The 20,410-nt window shown below is 34.3% G+C and overlaps 1 protein-coding gene across 50 annotated transcripts in view; it reads right to left on the reverse strand.

Moving 5' to 3' along the window:
* Positions 1–20,410, reverse strand: part of RIMS1 (regulating synaptic membrane exocytosis 1) — a 582,683-nt gene that overhangs the window by 104,659 nt on the left and 457,614 nt on the right. For 40 of the 50 annotated variants that reach the window (XM_070450206.1, XM_070450175.1, XM_070450173.1 and 37 more), the window contains 2 exons: positions 20,256–20,368; positions 5,212–5,324 (listed from right to left, as the gene is read on the reverse strand). In XM_070450206.1, the coding sequence (XP_070306307.1) occupies positions 5,212–5,324; positions 20,256–20,368 (226 nt within the window). The remainder of the gene's footprint in view (positions 1–5,211; positions 5,325–20,255; positions 20,369–20,410) is intronic. The other 10 variants (XM_070450208.1, XM_070450183.1, XM_020894429.2 and 7 more) reach the window with 1 other exon arrangement.

The following is a 20,410-nucleotide window of genomic DNA, read 5'->3' on the forward strand; positions in this document are numbered from 1 at the left end:
AAGCAAAGGGATTATGCCAAAGTCAAGCGAAGGATCGAGGCAAAGACAGAACTTTGACTTTCTTTCTATTATGGTTTAATTACTCATTTTCATTTTAAACTATTAACTAAATTAAAAAAAGAAAGTTAAAAAAGGGATTCCTATTAAAATTTCAATATACATTACATCTCATATTTAAAAGTCTTTACTTTTTAATTAATTAATTTATTTGGTTGTGTGGGTCTTATATGGCATGTGGGATCTAGCTGCCCAACCAGTGATTAAATCTGGGCCCTCTGCATTGGGAGCGCAGTGTTAGCCACTGAACCACCAGTGAAGCCCCTCAATGTGTCTTTGTATCTGTCTTTAGTACTTATTATCTAAAGTCTTAGAAATCATTAGGTAAACATTAAAATTGGTGAAGGTGTCAAAAGTGCATTTTTTTCTATTTCTATGTTACTGTCTTATGCAACAAATCACACAGTGAATAGCTTTATACAGTCTATATTTTTATGGGTGTTTAAATCATAATAAATAGTAAGGTTCTATAAGTATCTATAATTTTAAAATAACAAATACAGAATTGACTTTCTATTGTTAGGTACTGGAAGGTAAGATAACTTCTTACCTAAAATAAAAGAACATATAACTAAAGGGACACATGACCAATACCAGCTATTTATATTTCTTATCAAGTGATTTAATTCTGCACTTATATGCTTAGGTGTGAATATATCAAATGTTTGTTAAACTTGTAGAAAGACTCATCCTTCCTCTGTGCTCTATATCATGTGAGTTTTAACAAATCTAAAATAATCCTAACTAGTTCAAAAATTTGTATAAAAAATTGTCTTGCTAAAGAATACTACATAAAATGATGCTAAATTGTGGTTCTATATATACAAAGATAATTATAGGGCAATAATACTTACTTTAAAAGTCTAGAAAATCGACCATGTCTATTTAATAATTTTTCATATGATAGCAGTTAAGGTTGAAGGTATTTAAATGTTAATTTTAATTTTCCATCTCTCACATGGATGTGTTGGGCAAAGAATTTCACAATTCCAAATTTATAGAATATCTATAAAATTATATTTCCAAATAATTTATTCATGATTGCATGATTTATTTTTGAAAGTCATATGCTAAATAATAATCCAAAAGGAAATGCATATATGTTAGTATGTTCAGAAATGAGCTATTTACATAACTTTGTGTGTGACCTAAAGTTAACATCATTTATGATCATGTATTTCAAGTAGCATGGTAATTTTTATCATCAAATTGTCACATCTGATAACATGACACTAACTGGCAGGATTCATTCAATCAGAACTGGTTTTTATTTACATAATAGATGTAAAAACGTAACATGCTCACATGGTGGAAGCTGAATTTAATACTGTTACTGGGGCGTAAACATAATTCCAATATTACTTATCTCTAAAACTATCTTGCTATGTAAATATATTATGTCATTCCTATAATATTTCCAAACATTGAAATGATAGTTTGTACTTGACAGAGTATGAATTAATTTGTTTCTAATACAATAAAAATTTATAGCTGTAGGACACATTCTGGCATGGTGCTGACCCCTGGAACAAAGTCTCCCCTTATTTGGCAAATGCCAGTAACAAGCAGTGAGGACTATAAACTGAGAGTAAGGGAATGTGCATGGAATTATTTCCCCAACTAAAGAAATCCTCCTTTCCTATAAATTTGTATATAGACTTCTGCTATTCCTGTCAAGAGACCAAATGAAGAATTTTGAAAGACTGTCATGTTAACATTTTTTATATTGGAGTAAAGAATAATTCATCATTTTGACACAATGTCACAATTTTCTTCACATTTGTAATTTGAAGGAAACGCTCTACACTTACTTTATACTACTATATCTACTTACTTTCAAAATCTGTTAAAAGTTTAATAACTTTTTTTCATCAAGCATGATTCTTTAAATGTCCTATTGAGCAATTAAATATTTTAATGGAAATACATTAAATGTATTTTGAGAAATGCAGCTTCCTCAGGAGAAATTCATATTGATCATATAGCAGGGGAATTAGTCCTTGATGTGAAGGAAGCCCTGATAAAAGGGCTGCTGCTTTCATAACTTATAATAAACATATAGAAGCTCCTACAAAACCTGTCACGTCAACTCTGCCTACTTTTCCTGAGTTACAGAAACAGAAGTGCTCTTTCAAATGTGAGACCTCCATGAAAATTCACTCTCCACTGATGAATTTCACTCTCCTGCCAGGGCATGTGACCCTGACACCAATGAGGATGTGACAGAGTGCCACATTTCAGGGACAGTGATGTAGTTTTGTATTTTTTCCAGAAGCCAAGTTACTGCTAATTCCTTAGTCAGGATGGAGTTAGGTTCATTTAATACTTTAAGGAGGTGTCAGGTTTGAGACATCTTAGGAATGATACTACATCTGTCTGGTAATTCTTTGTCCTAAAGAAAATCAAATTCTGTTGGCTTTATTATAAATATTTGAAAATAGTTAACCAATTTCTAATTTGGCAGAATTTCAATTAAGGTGCTTTGCTTTAGGCAAAGTGCTGAATGACTAAAAATAAGTCAATTAAAGAATAAAGTTCAAAATTTAGTGTATATTAAATTTATGAAAATACTGGTTCTCAGCTATACAAATACAAATAGATCTTTGTAAATTGTTAAAAGTTTGGGGTAAAAGGGTAAATTTAAGAAAGAAAAAGTAAGAGGTTTAACAGAAATTGCTACTGGAAACTATTTAAAAAATTTACTGTAAGCATTAAGAATATTAGAATCATGCAGAGTATTTACCTTTTACTTAACCCATAAAATTAAATGTTAATTATTTATTTTACTTTATATATTTTTTCCTGTATTATAGTCTCATGTTTTTAAAGACACCATATCTTTGATTTCACACTTATCAGTATAACATAACTTTATTAATGTAATATAGTAGTATCAATATATGCAGTAAAAGCAATTGTAATATATTTGAAAGTAAAGGGTTTTTTCATATTCATGCAATGAAAGAGAAAAAAGAAAAGGATGCCTATGCAAACAAGAAAGGAATGACAGAATATAATAAGTCAACTCCATACAAATTAAAATTCATAGGAGAGCCTCTGAGTCAGGCTGGAGTCATGCATACATTTCATTGGCGTCATAGGAAGAGCAAAGGGCATCTAAGTTCCAGCTAGGGAATAGAGAGCTGACCACCAAACAGGACATCTGCTAATGAAAAGAAAGTACCTCCTTTCTTTGGAGAGAGCCTCAGTTTTCATAAATTTGGTAAATAAGACAGTTGGACTAGCAGGGATCATTTTTAGGTATTTTCAGAATTTGGAATCTCTCAATCAAGATAAACCTACTTTTGATTCATTATGAAAACAAGTGTTAGTAGTGGTTTAGGGTGGTTTAGGGTCTAGGGCACTGCATTTTACAGTTTTCTGATCACCTGATGAATGACTAGAGGCCCAGTTCAGAAAGGCTTTCAGGATTTTATGCTGATTCTTTATTCACCTCTTTCTTGTTTTCTGTGCTGGCTCTACCTCTTTCTGTAGTTCAATCTGACCTCATCCTTTGACATGATGCTAAGAAATCAAGAAAGCATTTACATCTTTGATTAAGCTTTTCTAGTTTAAAGATCCTTCCCAAATGCCACAGTGGAGGAAGAAATTCTAACTTAACCTGATTCATAATTCTTACTGCATTTGTATAAAAGAAAACAAAAATGATGATGATACCCATAAAGACAGACAAATAGCTGATTAAGTGATAATATCATAAAGTACAAACCAGAGGGAAAAAACATGTGGAGCAGGAATTAGCAACTCTGGGCAACATCAAGATATTCTGCTTACTAATATTTCTCTCTCTTTTTTTTTGCTTTACTGAGTTTACTTTTTAAAATATTGTTTCAGACTCCTAGGGAGTAGGGCTCCTCCACTTAGTTCACAGTGACCTTGAGCTTTGTCCAGTTGGAACCTTCTGCAGCTAAACTAAGACATAAACTCATAAAATGAATGATAAGACGATGTCCAACACACATGCCGGTATGGGGGGGCTGGTAACACATCTGATTCTGTTACCGCCTGTATATTTTTGTATTAGTTTCTGAATATCTGGCTACATAATGAACAACCTCCAACATTTAAAAATGAGTAGGTTTTTCTAGGTTCATATAACAAGCTAACAACATTAATTGAGTATAGTTTTTACTTAATTCTGAATTTCTAAAAGGTCATTACTTCTAAAAGGACTCTAGATATCAAATTATAACACAGGTTATCCTGTAGTGCACTTCTCTGGCGGCACTAGTGGTAAAGAGCTCGCTTGCCAAAGCAGGAGACATAAGAGTCGATCATTTGATTTCTGGGTTAGGAAGATCCCCTGGAGGAGGCCATGGCAACCCACTCCAGCATTCTAGCCTGGAGAATCCCATGGACAGAGGAGCCTGGTGGACTGCAGTCCATGGGGTTACAGAGAGTTGGACACGACTGAAGCGACTGAGCACATCCTGTAGTGGCTACTGCCACTTTTGTAGTCTTTTTAAAAAATATTTTTAAAATAAATCAGATAATATATTCAAAATTGCTTAATGAAGCATAAAGCTCTATTTCAATTAAGAATCATATTTTAATCAAAATTATCAGATGCTATTTAGCAGTTTGTAAACTCCTCAATGCATCCTTACAAAATAACTTTGAAATATAAGTTTTTATTATCTCTTAAAATCGGGTAGATTTCACTTTCTAAGAGTTTAAATCAGTTTTCTTACTAAAGACAGATCAATAAGAAATCTCACATCACACAATTTTCACTCACTGTGAAATCGTCATAGGAATTCTCAACCTCAAATAGTATTTAAGACTATAAATCTACATCTTAATATTTAAAGTACAATGTTAAATGAAATTCAAGAGATAAAATGGCTTCATTTACCTTACTGATGTGAATTTGACTACTGACAATCAGTAAGTGACTTTAACATCAAGCATTTTCTTTTTTATATACAACATTTAATCTAAATTCATAAATGGTATGTTACTAAGCTTCTATCTTGTAAGCATGTTAAGAGGAGAGAAGTCATGATGCAGGACCATCATCTGAAGCATAATTTCTCTCCTATAACTTAAGGGCTCACTGGTCCTACCTGCTACCCACATTGTACTCTTTTTTTTTTGTTACCAGAGAAATTATTGGTCAGTTACTGGTTTTACCTTGGAATACTGCTCGCGATCAAGTTCTTGACTAGAACCAGACCCTGTTGTCTGCTTAAATCGATGCACTTTCATTTTCATCTGTCTCGTTCGCTCCTCCACTACTAAGCTTGCTGCAAAAACACACAACGGGAATCCATTAAAAGACCGAAGCACCTCTGAGGAACCGAATGGTTTAAGATTGCAATGCTTTTGATAATGAATTCAAATAAAACATCAAGATCACATGATTAACAAACAAAAGGCAGAAGATAAAATGCTAGCAACTGGGGCTGTAACGATGAATGTGACTCAAATCACACAGGATGGGGGACACAAAGGTTAGTAACAAAAGCTAAGGACCCTATGTCTTTATCGGAGATGAAATAACATCAATTCCATTCATAAGTGATTATGTGAAACTGAATTTGATTGCGAAAATATGCTCCCTATTGAATGAACTGGTTGCTTGTACATATAAAGCGAACACATCACACAAAGCTACACGTGCTTACTGAGACACATGCACTCCAGGTAACACTGTCAGCTGAAGCAGGCACCTAAACACTCGTAACGGAGGAGCATCTGCTTTTCTGAGGCATTCTTATTAAATCCTTCATTTCTACCAACAGCTTTTCATGAATATTTGCCAACCTTAAAACTGGACTTGCTAAGGGAAAAGATTCAGTTTCTTTTTCTGAAAGCTCTGACTACAAAAACGAAATTCGTACTTTTTGAAAATGTGATATAGAACTTTAGGTTTTAAATTTAAATTGTAAATAAATGAGTATATTCCAGTTAAGCCTTTATTAATCTTCTAAGTAGTATAGCAGGTGTAACTGTTTAGATGTGAAGTACCGCCTTCAGTAAAGTATGAGCTATTTTAAATCAGAATCCATCATAAGTAGCTTAAAGACCCTGTCTTTAATTTTTACATTCTTACAAATGAAAAAAATAAGAACACAGTTGGGGACATGTACCTGTGTTGCATGAGGACTATGTTTATGCTTTATAACTTATCTTTTGCCAATCTCTGCAACAAGTGCTAGAGTTTATTATTAAGTTGTTTACATACACATATATCTGACCAAAACCCATACTGTTTTGTAACTAATGTACTGGGGTTTCTGCCAAGAGGTTCTGTGATTTAAAGGAGAATGGGAATATTGATACATCTGATTGACCTGGTTGTTAATTTCTTGTCTAACAGGAGTTTATAAAGACACTTGCTGACAAATATTTTCCATTCCAGTAATTAAACATGGCCCATGATCCTTGATAAAAGACACCGACACCTGTGGAATTTCAGTAAATATGTAGCTTTGGCTGTGTGTCCCAGTACAGACTAATAGCCCATGAGATAAGTACACGGTATGAAATGTGTGGTAAATGTTTTAATTGTCTTTTAACACCAAGTTATTAGATATTTTGCTTTAAGTCAGTATATGAGACAGATGATATCAACCAATAATGACACAGTTACCAGAATGAAGCAGTCACAACACTTGCTTTGAAAAAGTTGACTCGAGGTTGTAAATGATAACTATTGTGATTAAGATGTGCCTTGATAAAGACCTTGGGAAGAGCAGTTTCTAAGTGTATTAATTACTTGACAATATATAAGGAGTCATAGTAAGTATTACAAAGCAAAATGCTATGTAAGATAATTAGGAATTGAGAAAAATCATTGAAAATGTGAGCTGTACTTATAGAAAGCCATAAACCCCTTGAGAAAATGTACAGGAGTCTGCTGTCTGCCATCTGCCTGTGATGTGGGTAACTCCTGGGTCATCTGCTTCGGGCTTTGAGGAAGACAGAGGAACTGTAACACCTGTACTCTACAATTAATGCTTAAAGCAAATCCAAGTTATCTCTACTTGTGATAAAAGCAGATTTAAATGATGTCAGCTTAATATTCTCAGCAATGACAGACCTTTTAAGAAATTTTTGACACTGGTTAGCCTGTAGCTTTGTAACCTTTACATTTAGCATCATGTAATTCGTGGTGGGGAGCACTGAAAAGATTATTTCCCATGAGCTACAGCCTAAAGCAGTCTGAAATAGTTCTGGTGACTTAACCTTGCCAGGATAGCACCTTGTTTCTTTAAATGAGAGACACAGAATTCCTGGGGTGAGCCTGAGAAACACACAGCAGGGTGGCCAAGAAGTCGTGGAAAAATTAAGGAAAATGCTTCAGATTGAAGGTGACGTGTGATTAGCAAAGTACACGTAGGTTACAGTTGTCCCTTAGAGAAGACCAGGTTTTCATCCCTGAGAATGAAGGATGGCTTTCCATCTAATAAACCTGGAAGACCCTACAGACAGGCTGGCTCGTCATCAGCTACATATCTCCAGCTATATTTTGTTTTTATTCTTTTCTAAAGGCAACTCCATCCAGACTAACAATTCTGAAGGTCTTCTAAAGTTTACAGAAAGAAATGAGATTTCCTTTCTTTCTTACTCTCATTTCTTCTTCTTTCTCTTTATTAAACGTGGTCTTACTTTTTTCCCCTTGGACGAGGCTGTTCCATGTTGTTTTGCTCTCAAGGGGACCTGCTGGTGGCAAGGGCTGTCTGCCCTTCTGCTTTCAGAGGCAGGACAGGACCACGGCGGATAGCAAAGGCGAACTGCAGCAGCAGTAGCAGCAGGATTTTTAAAGACTTTAAAAAATACCAACAACAAACTGAATCCTACAGTGGTTCCACGACTGCACTCTGACCTCCCAAAGTAATTAATATACTATCTTTATTCCTAAAGAAGTGAAAGTTGACATCCTCTAAGCTGTCAAAGAGAGAAAATCTCCAAATCGTTTTCTTTTCAAAATCCTGACTCATATCTCTGTCCTCAATGCTCTCTCTCGGATTCCAAGATCAGAAGTGAAATGCAAACAGCTTATCACTGACTTACATCAAAAAGTCAGATAATTACATATAATTCACATTTGTAGAGAGTATTTCTCATTATTTCCTGAGGATGTGCACATTAGTGTGTATTCTGAAATAACTGTCAATACAAATGGTCATGTTTCAGTAAAACTGTTTTTCATAAACATCAATGAAGAGGCTTCAGTGTGAACTGGGCAGTTCTTTAATTTTTCTACATATTTTGTGTATTGTACATTATGGAATGAAATGAAATCAATTCTGGATTATTGGTGTGTCAGTCTAAATAGTGAGAAAATTTATGAGTTAAAATGGAACATTTATCACAAATTGATAAAGAAAACATGATTATTAATGTACATGATTTACAGAGAGAATAATGTACTTGGTAATGATTAGAAATAAATCCTTGGAATGTGATTAACCCTTGAGTAACCAGTTAAAAGTAAAATTAACCACAGCCCAGAGAGCTCAAATATCTTACTTTGAAAAGAATGATTATTCATTATTAAATTTTTTATATTAACAATGTTAATGCTAATAGCAAAATTAAAATATGAAATAAAATATTTTCTAATTCTTCCATAAATCCTAGCATTAAATTTACATTTTAGGAACACTCTGAATACTGGTAGCATTGGAAACTAACAAATCATCAAAGTGCCAGTTACTATTCCTTTTTAAAACGATTTTAAATTTGGAGAACATCTGGATTTTAATTTTTTTTTAAATTTCAATACTGCCACATACTAGAGAGTTAAATAACCTCGCTCATGTTTTATAACAAATGTAATTATCACATAATTTCACTTAGTATTTTAATGAAAATATAGCTTCAGTTATAATTCCCATACAGTGATAGTATGATAGTAATATAATTCATTTCCCTTAGCCACTAGAGTATAATTAACACTAATTTTATACAGAAGCTTTTTTTAAAAAGCTAGAATTTTTCACTATGCTTTCCACAAGCTGACTGATGTGTCGATGTTAAATAAATTGTGTCTTTTAAAAAACAAGTATTAATTTTCCTAAAAGATATTTATTGAATTTCATCCAGTTTCTTTAGATCAACTTTATATCCTCAGTTAATTTTAAATTCTGACATTTTTACCCAATGAATGTACTTAAATCAAATATCAACTCAACATTCCAATTAAGAAAGTCTAGAACTTTTTTGAGTTTAAGTTAAAAAATAAAATACTTGTGAAATCATTTCTTCTAAACTCAATGAGAATAACTGATTGGAGCACACAGAGTGAGATTTACTAGTTTTTTAATGGAAAATATTAGATATTATTGAATATAAAGTCAGATTAAAATAATTACTTATTTTTTCATGCCCCATGTTGTGCTATGAATTCTTAATCTAGTATTATAGATGATCTTTGGAGAAACTATGAAGAAGCTGCAATCATTTGCTTGGACCTATATGCACTTTTCTAGATCTATCCTTTCATAAGATTATTAAAGAGGCCTATGACTTAAAATAAAGCTAAAGAATCATTAATGTCTTCCCTAATCCATCACTGAAAAATTTCCAATGTATCACCTCTTCCGAAGAGAAATGCAGTTTTCTGGGAAACTCCTTTGACTTGGCAGACGTTCATGACCTGCTTTAAAACACTGTAAATATTATGGCTCTGTGTAATGTGAGATAATTATAATTTAAACATCAAATTTTCATAAATATATTTTAAATATTATTCTTGAATGTACAATTATGTAAATACAAATTTGTTCTGCTCTTCAAATTCCTTAAATCTTTCACATTTCTCCCTATGCATCTAGAAACTGACATGAATTTGCAGTTTCAAACTCTTCTGTTTATAGGCAAAACAGATAATCCATACAATATATTGCTAAACCTACATTTTCAAATATTCTACGTGAAATATGAGTGCAAAAGGGAATAGGAATAATGAAAATTTCTGTATTATTAAATATATTAAAGTAAAAAGGTTACTGATTTTTTTTTTTAATAACAAGATTAGCTAGCATATGTGTGAAAGGTAAAACATGGTAACATTTGTACAGGATAACAACCTTATCTAAAGTCTGCTACCACACTTTATGAAAAATTAGTGCCTCTGCATCCTTGCTGCTTGGTGATACAAAATGAGTTTGGGGACAGTGAAGCCCTGATCTGGGTCTAGTGTGTCTCAGAAAGAGTGATGATAAATGACCACAGGCCTGAAAGCTGTCAGAATTAAACATACGAATGAGATATCTGCAATGCCTCAGTTACTGACATCACCCAGGAAATCCCTGCTCTGAAGCTTTTGTTTTCACCACAAATCACTGGTGGGCACTCAGATACAATGAACAATGTAACAGGAAATGTGGAGATTGGAAAGTAAGAAAAGATGAAAAAAAATGAGCTGGCTGAATCTGTAAACTTTGTAAGGCGTACAACACAGCCTGAAGAGAAAGAAAGATGCTTTTTTATTAGAAAATTCGAGACTGCAATATTTACTTATCCCTACACATGGGTTTTTAGACTTAAAGGAACACAAACTGTGAAGATGTAGGAACATTCTCCACACATCTGGAAGCAATGGGGTCAAATGGTAAGAACTCAGGACTCAAAAACACTTGGCAGAGAGTAAAACCTCAGACATACAACCATTCATCAGTGTGAACTTGATCAGTCTTAACATCTCACCTTCACCGTTTTCATTTGCAAAGAAAATCACTTAAAGTAAACATCACTTAGAGTAACTTTCTGCTGTTGGAGTCTCTGACTCTGTACCATCTCAATAAAGTGCTGACATTTTTCCGATATTTTTGAAAAATAGGAAGCTAACAACTTTCTCTCTTGCTCAACTAATTTCCAGCGTTTTTACTTTTTTGTTTGTTTGTTTGTTTGCCAATTTACCAAAACCATAGAAGTTAAGGGGCAAAAATTACCAGTTATATTTGGTTATTTTTTATCTTTTTTTTGTTTTTTGCCAGTTAAAAGATAAAGCAGTCTTTTCTTGCCCATCCTTATCTTTGGAGTCATACAAGCATAATAAGCAACTTTGATACAATACTCACATACCTACTTTTCTCCCTCTGACATATAGAATATGGGTATCTAAAGAGTAAATACTTAAAATATTTTGACTATACAGCAATGCCCATATTCTGGGTCATTTTCCTAGAATAAAATGCATTTCAATTTGCAAGGGGGGAAAAGTGTGCTTTCATGATTCTCTTAGATGTTAAGGATTATGCTACAGTAACATAAACAATAAAATAAAAGATACCATCTATCCAGGATGAGAAACATAAAACAAGCAAATAACAGGTGCAAAGTAAAAAGAACCACATCACCTTTAAGGACTTGAAAAGAGGCTGTGTTTTGGCATAAAAAATTGAAATGAAATATCGATTTAGAAGAAATAGGTAACTTTCATGCACCATCACTTATTTCTCTTTTGTCTGCAGCCAAAACCCCAAGGCCAACTCTTGTTTTAGCTGATTTTCACTCAACTACCTAAAACAAAGTTCAGAATTTCTAGCCCCATATATTACTTTAAGTGTCAAAATAGCCAAGCCCCAGAGTAACAGTGAAAATATTAATCAGATAGTGGACAGATGAGAAAGTCAAACGAAAAATCTGTCACTTTACCCTGCCCTTTTGTTACCCAGACTTAAATAGCTTTTTATGTGTATGCCTGTCTTAAGAGCAAGTACTGTCCTCCTTACAAGCCAGTGCACAGAACGCAATCTTTGTGAGAGTAGTCCATGGACTTAAGGCTTCTCTGGGAACCCAAGGGATCATCCTGTTCATCCCCAGGATCTCTGAACATGTTTATCCATCATTTTTTGTTAATCCAATTACACTGGTGGCAACAGAATCTATCTTGAAAGGTTTGATGTGGCGTAACTACTAAATCCAATGTCTCCTTTCTTTTTTGCAAAAATTGGTGACAAATTTTAAAGTTTGCAAAACCAAATTACAGTATTCAGGGGAAATATACAGCTTTAGAGGAGAAAACCCAAAAGGTCTATTCATAGTTAGACATCCACCTTTTATCTTCTCTTGCAGAATCAGGGAGGAAGGGGCAAACCCTTCTCCCTCACGGGCACATTTCTGGCAAGCTGACACCTGGTTGATTCAAGCGTTAATACTTCAAAACTTTAAAAGTCTTTAATACTATTGTAAAGCATCACATTTGAATCAGCAGAACAGAAAAAAATGGGCCCAAACCAAGAGTTCAGAACTATTGTACATGGATCACTTTCATATATCCCTAAAGTTTAAAAAGAAGACTAGAATGACAAACACAGGTTTGTGACAAAAAGAGAAATGGACCAGTTCGATGCTTTTACTAACAGAGGTCTAAATGTTTATGACTAAACATTCATGAATATTCATGGCAAGTGTTCAAGAAAAGGAAAGCCCTAGAAGATTAAAGAACTTGAAATCTTTACACACAATAACATCAAATGAATCACCTGGGTAATATGCACCTGCTCAAAATGCAGTTAAGAAAAATGTGAACAAAGCTGAAATCCTTTTCTATATAATGATGGTAAAATAATGCTGCCTCTAAAGATTCACAAATAAATTAGTTTACTTATATTGGCAAAAGCCAAGTGACATGATTTTTCTCCTATAATGTGTTTCAAAAGCAACTCCATAAACAATAAATAATGTAACATAAAATCATTAAAATGATGTTTTTCACTTTTAATATGAATTACATTTTAATTCAGATTAATGCTAATAGTTCCATAAAGATTATAGTTTGAGTGCTTAGCATTCAGACTACTCTTGTCAACACTTCAAAAAGAAGATACAGATAATTTATTGGAGCATTTTTCTAACAGAAGTTTAAAAATTCGGTTGACTAGAGATAATCCTTAAATGGCCCTTGTGACCTGCTTACAATAATTACTATTTATTTTATTAGTTAAACAGGATCACAAAACAGATGCTAGCTCATTCCTTTTCAAATCCTTTAGTTACTTGAACTCTAAATGCACTTCATTCTCTTTATGGGTAAACTACACATTTCTTAAGAGAAAGGAAGTTCTACTTGTAGAAAAGACAGTATAATGGGTTTTGTTATTATTCCAAATTGCTTCCAAAAGGCAAAAAGTTAATGCACTTTAGAGATCGTATCTTAAAGGCATATAAATTAGAAACTTATTATGATAATAACATTTTTTCTCACCTGAAGCCTTTTAATTTCTGGTTCTGTTTTGATCTTCTTATATCATTATTTCGATGCCCCCAAACTACATTCATGGGCTCTTTAAAACTGTCCAAGAAATGTAGCAGAGAGGGAAAAATTGGCTTACTTTGAGAATGAATGATTTAAAATACGCCTATAAAACAAGGGTACCTCAGCTTCCAACATACAAAGAGGAGGTGGGAAAGAGGTAAGCAAGCTGGTGTGAACATTTCTATTTCCTCGGTTGTTTCAACGTGAGACAGTGTCATCTTAGTCCAAACACAGTGGTTTCCTTTTCTCGGGGTGCAGGGTTCACTTGAAGAACAAGCCAGGGACTGCAAGGTCTGTCTGAGTGACATAAAACTGGGTCACCGGGGGCGGCCCTGGAGTGGCCTCCTCCACGGGAGGGGGAGGTGACCGCGACCCGAGGAGTGGCCAGGACGCGGGCTGCGGCTTCACGGGCCAGTTGCGTCCTGCAGCAGCTCTGGGCTTCCGGGCATCCTCTGCCCTCTTTCTATAAGAGGAATCACTACACCTTCCTTGGCTTGTCCCAGGTCATTACCCTAATTATGTGGTGCCACACCACAGTGGAGCTTGGTCAGTGCTGAATGTGGGAGAGGCAGCCAAGCAAAGCGCCTGAGTGAGGCTCCTGCCCAGATTCCTGTCCAAGCACTTCCCAAATGAGCAGCTGACCTGGGGCCGGGCTCTGCATCCCTCTACGCTGTAGTTCCCTCGGTTGATAAATGATACGAATAGTTATGTCTCAAGGTGGGGCAGGAATATGATGAGACAAAGAGACGACCCTGTTAGTCAAGACACTGACCTACAGGACGTGCCCTATAAGCTCTAACTCATATTAAAAATGTTCAGTATATTACACCTTTCTGGATGTGTTTTACAAAGTATGCTTGAAAATTATATACTGGTCCCCTACGTCCCCTTTGGGTAGGGTGACCAACCGCCCCATCCTGCCCAGAGTTTTCCTGGTTTTAGCACTGAGTATCTTGCATCTTGTGAAACCTCATACATCCTGGACAAACTGGGAACATCTTACAAATTTGTCTGCAATTCATCAAAAACCACCTCTCACTAGGGGTCCTGTAAGCCTGTGCTGTTACCTCCTGTAGTTAAGCCAGTCTGGACCACTCAGGGAAAACTCAGGATAACCTAATTGTAAATTCTAAATACAGTCGACCTCAGAAAGGTCAGCTCACAGCAGCAGGTTTCTACGCAAAACAAAACGTTTTCTTTCCTATGGGGCAGGTGAACCTACAATCTGACTCAACAGAAATTTCTTGGATTTGCTTATATCTTTTCCCATGCTTTTCATGGCTAAGCTGTGGCTCCCATAAATCCCAGGAAAGAAATGCAGCACCCTGGACTGCCCTCTGCCTTCCTGGCTGCATTTGGAAATAAGTCTCTTCGATTGTTTTCAGTCACATGGTACATCCCATGAAGCTTATCTACATCCTATGTCCCAGGAAGACTTGGCAGAATGATGACACACCTCAGTTAGGACAAACACGACCTTGTTAAAATTTAACAACCTGACATGCTCTGTAGTGAGGCTGTAAAGGTGCATAATTCACACATTTGAAGTTGTACAACCCATGAATTCTGCAATGTCTCGATTAGCAAATTAAAGCTTTGGCTAGTAATAATATAGGAGGAAAAGCTCTCCAAATGAACAACTATTATACTTATTTTCGACTAAACAAATGAGGTCATTGACCCATCTCCAACATAACATTTTTTTGCATACTAAAATTTATCTTGCAAGTCTAAACAAATTCTTCTGAATGTAAGTACAAATGCATTGGCTATTTTTGTACTACTGAACCTAAATTTGTGTTTCTGATACCTGAGTTAAAAATGCAAGGTGGCCAGAAATCTATGAAAAATCTAGGGACCAAAGCCTAGGATCTCATAACATCTTGATCTGAATAACATTTTATTTTTATTAATATCTATTCATTGCCTAGTATTTCAGACACTTTGCCAGAATATGTATTATGTGCCAGAATATAAATAAATTTTCATAAATTAAAACTAATAGAAGTACTTGAATATTACTTCCTATTTTCAGTCTATGACATTGAGAGACATAACACATACTTCGCTATACTCAAAGTTAGGAATATAAACTTGGGATATGTGCCTATTAAAATAGAATGCAATCAAGTATAGAGGAAGGAGGTCCGAAGTAGGAGATGGGCTTGTCATCTATGTCACATCACCAGGCTGGATGGGTAAATCTCTGAACCTCTTTCAATCTGAGCTTCATCTTTCGTAAAAGGATGATGGTCCTCTCAGGACTAACTTTTAGAGTTACTGGAAACAATAAATTAATTACATCATCAAGCTACAAATAGTGAGCAAAGGTACTTTTGTTAAATTATATAATCTTTTAGCATTGTTAATATTATTTCTTTAAGCTGAAATCTCATATTCAAATATCTAATTATCAAGCCAATAGTCATACCTAATAAGGTGGCACATGAGAGTGGGTTGACGTCTGCATCTACATGAGATTCAAGTACAAAGACCAAACGTCACATGTGATCCGAAGGGTCAGGGCAGGTCATCAAGATGCTAACACAGCCGAGTAAACGGTCTCCCTCCAGTGTCCCTCAGGAAGGAAGAACTGATGGGTGTTCTAACCCCTCCTGGGGCCAAGAGGAGCAGAATTTTAGCAGCCACTTTCCAATGCATGACTGCAGGGGGCCAAATATTCCATAAGGTTACTGCTGTTTAGAAGGAAAACCTAGGGATTTTCTACTCCTTTGCATCACAGACAGTAAGCATTAAACCATGTATCTATGAGTGCAAGGGAATGCAAAAAACATAAAATAAATATGCTACTCTTTTCCAAAGAGAATTGCTTTCTAGTTGTCAGTGTCGAAAATAAATATTGAAGCAAAAACACTCTTAATTTTAATCCTCTCTTCTTTGATGCAAACTGCTCACAATACAAACAATTGACACCAAATGCCCTACAAAATCAGTGCAGGCAAAAAGCTATCTGTTAAATAATGTAGCTCATTATTTTAAAAAATGCAGTTACATAACTCACATACTATGAGAGAAAAGAAACAATATTCAACTGTTAAAAAGTTATGTTAATATTTACCTTTTGTGGATGAGTTATATTTTTCTTGTTCTTCAATGAATTAAATGCACATAATGATGGAAATAAAAGAAAGAAATCAGCAAATTTATAGTTAGACATGGAAATGTGAATCAACACAATGGCATGAATAATAAAAATATGTAACATATAATGTGATATGACAAACTTTAATGACAAACTATGAAGAAGTCTCAAACATGGCACTAAAACCAATCAAAGAAAGAATGAATGCAACAATTTAAAGATTTTAAATAAAAGCATAAACATTGGGAAATTAATATATTTAGAATTTGAAAAAGTATATTTTCTTGCCTTTGAAGAATTGAACAATATTTCAGCACCCGCTTTACTAAGATATTTCAATCTTAATATATCATAACATTTAATTATAAATGTACTTAAAAGCATATTTAATATTCAAAACTAACAATTTAATTTCAAAAATGATAGCCTTTCAGATCATTTAAAATTTTATATAATAAATGAAAACATAAATTCCATTTTTTGGTAGGTAGTAGGCATTTTCTTTTCACTGTGGAAAGTATTCTAGAACATTTTCCACCTGGGAAAAAAATATTCTACTTCAAGTAATCCTTTTCTCCTTCTCAAATTAATTATATTAAACTATCTCAAAGTGAAATGTTCTCTGGAGATTATATTTCTCACACATTTCTTACGAATTTATCCACCTCCTTGTTGGTACATCATTTACTGAGAAACAATGGCCTATCTAGGTAGGTATTTTGAAGGGGCGCGCCATTAATGTTAGGTAGCAGAATACCAGAACGACAACAACAAAATAATTGGCACATTGTGTCAGTTTATGAATGATCTTTAAATAGGCTTTCTTAAAAAAATACCTATGCTGCACACACACATACAAAATCACTTGGTTGGCTTCAGAAAACCATCCATTTTAATGCAACTGATCATCTTGCTTTCCGTCTCACACTACCTTAGGGTTACACTGGAATACAACATTGGAACATACCCAGAGGAGTTTCCTGAAAGCCTCTGCTCTCAATTATCACATACCTTTGGAGTTACCTAAATGTTAAGGCTACTTTTTCAGCTACTTTATCTCAAAATCTGTATCATAACCACACCTATGCTTCCTCCCTAGCTGTAACATAATCAGATTCCATGTAGAAAATAGGCTAGCATTCCTAATTTTTAAAAGAAATTTTAGAATACATTTTTAGAAGTTTAAATAAATGTGTTTTTTCACATGATGTTAGCCTTTAAAAAAAAAAATATATATATATATATTGCTTTCACTGTACAAAGAGAGAATGGTTGAACTGAATTACAATGAAGAAAATAAGCATCCAAACAATCTATGGATCCTAAACACAATAATGCAGATAATTATATCCAGAAATTATGCATGAATAAAATTATAAGTTCATCAAGAAGTTATAACACTATTCAGGAATCTACATCATTTGAAATATTCACTCTTACCAACCAATTGTCAGCTCAGTTTTTTTAATAAAATACAATTATCCTTTGTTAAAAAATTTTTTAAAAAGTAAAAATAAACATAAAATGAGACTGGAAAGAAGGAGTCAAATGCGGTAGGGCTTTCATTGGTTGTAAATAAACTGCATTTGGCATTAGTCTTCACAGAATACAGAAGTAAATTTTAACATGTAATATTAAAGGAAAAAATGACATGATTATATAGCCTTAAGAACATCAATGAACTCCATCTTCAGTAAAATAAGCTAAATTCTATTGAGCCCATGAATAAAATTACACGTTGATTTTTAACACATTCTAGGAAATACAAAGATGTCATGTGACCTGTTCGGTTTGAAAGAGATCCATAATAAGATGAAGGTGGGCAGTACCATCATTTACCAACCTCCCAAAGCACATAGTAACAACATAAGGCAAATCAGATCCATTTTAACTACAGAATACACAGATAAAATAGTACATGCTTGCTGTTGTATTTTTAAATGGTTGTATCTATACAACTCTTAAGATGATACGCTTTAGGAACCTCAGATAGCAAGTGACTAGAAAGGTATTTGTGATATTAACTATCAAAAAACTCCACCAAATTCATCCTCAGTCATTCCTTTCTTCCCACCTCAATTCAATCCTTACAAATTGGTGATTTCTCTGAAAGACAACTGTGAATATGAATATCATAAAGCAGTAATGTTGACTGATATTAACAACCAAACATGAGTTTTAAAAAACACAAAGTCTAGCACACATTCCATCTGGTTTTGTAGAAGCAAGTCTTATTTCTACAGATTAATAAAACTATAATCTCACTATATGAGAGTTATATTCAATACGCTCACATGCTTTTGAATCTTAAGTGTTTTAGCAACTGGAGGAAATGCAAAGAATTTTAGGAACACATGATTTTTGGATATCAATCTTTAGCACACTATGGCCAGTAGTGAGTTTGCAGCTGAACACTAGTACCCGTAGTTCTTTTGGTTGTGCAACAGGAGTCCGTGACTGAGTAGTTTAAACAAACACCACATTTTTTAAGATAAATTTTAAGACAATTTCATTTAGACTATTGCTAATTGTAGCCTTAATAATATTACATTAATTATGAGTTATCTTCTCAAAATGTTCCCAAATAAGAGAAAGTTTGTTAAAGACATGAATTGAGAATTCCCATGAATTAATTGTTATTTTAGAAAAGAAAGTCAGAGTTTCACATAGCCTTTTATTTTTCTGATTAGCTAAATGAATAGCTTTATAATGACCCTGAATATTAAAGCATGGCATATCAACAGGACGCATGATTTTTAAAAAAGAATACAAATTCAGAATTTATTGTACCAACATTTTTCTGTCAATAAGATGACACTTCTTAAAATCTACACTAATTTTCTTATAACCAAGTACTCTGTGTACAAAGTCTGTCAGGTCAGTCTTTGCAAAAACATATTTATCTTCTTTGACCACTAATATTTCAACGATACATTCAGGAAAGTGCTTTGAGGGGGTAGAACACATATTCAGCAATATAGAAGGAAATATACAAGTTTTCCATCAGCAACAACCAACACTGTTGAAAAAAATATTCAAAATGTTAACCTTTCAGTTAACATCTTCAGATGAAGAATTTTAATACACATTTTAAATATAAGTCGACTGTATTCACATTACAACCCCAAATTAAACATTATTTCACTAAACTGTTTAAAAAATTTATGATAACATTTACTGATAACATATCATTTCACTTACTGAGAAATGGAAAGGCACTTTGAGTCACATGAAAAAATCTGACTCTTTCAACTGTGTTTAACTCTCGGCCAGGTAGCTTAGTGAATTTAACTTCCAGGAAAATATATCCCCCACTCCCACCCGCTCTCTATCTAGAAGATAAAAACAACGGGTATATGCTTAAAATAAGGGAAATTTAAGTGATGTTAACTGTTTAAAGACACCAAAATGTGTTTTCTAAGTCAGTTTTTAATCAAGACATAGGAAAAATATGAGATATTGCAAGTAAGTTCAAATAAAAAAACACTAGCCAAGCCTTCAATATGTTTGTTTCATTTAAAAATATTTTTAAAATAAGGTTAAATAAGTCTTCTTTTAACACCAAAAATACCGTGTTGTACTGAGGTCTTTAAAGTTTTATTTTTTGCCTTGGTACCATTGGAAGAAGTATCTCTTAAGGGCTGGTTTTTTTTCTCTTAACTGACCATCTAAAATTCACTCACTCACTCACTTAGCAGAAACAGCACAGAGGCACCAACTGTTATACCCAGGTGCTGGGTAACTTGAGTTCTTACGATTCATCAGACTACATGCAACCAGAATATGATTCTGTTAGCAGAAGGCATATATAAAGAGGGGTTTCTCGAAGCCAGGCTTGGGGCCGGCTCCCTCTGTGGATACCTTGTTCTATGCTGCCGCTTCGCACGGGCACCTGCGGGAGCTGCCTGCCCCGGCGGCTGCTGAAGGCGGCGTCCGCGGGCGGGGACCGGGTGGGGCTCGCCTGCCGGTGCGTCCTGCGGGGAGACAGAAAGGGCCAAATCACACGATGAAACCCC

This window comes from Odocoileus virginianus, chromosome 19 (genome assembly GCF_023699985.2).
Source record: "Odocoileus virginianus isolate 20LAN1187 ecotype Illinois chromosome 19, Ovbor_1.2, whole genome shotgun sequence".
Taxonomy (NCBI): Eukaryota; Metazoa; Chordata; class Mammalia; order Artiodactyla; family Cervidae; genus Odocoileus; species Odocoileus virginianus.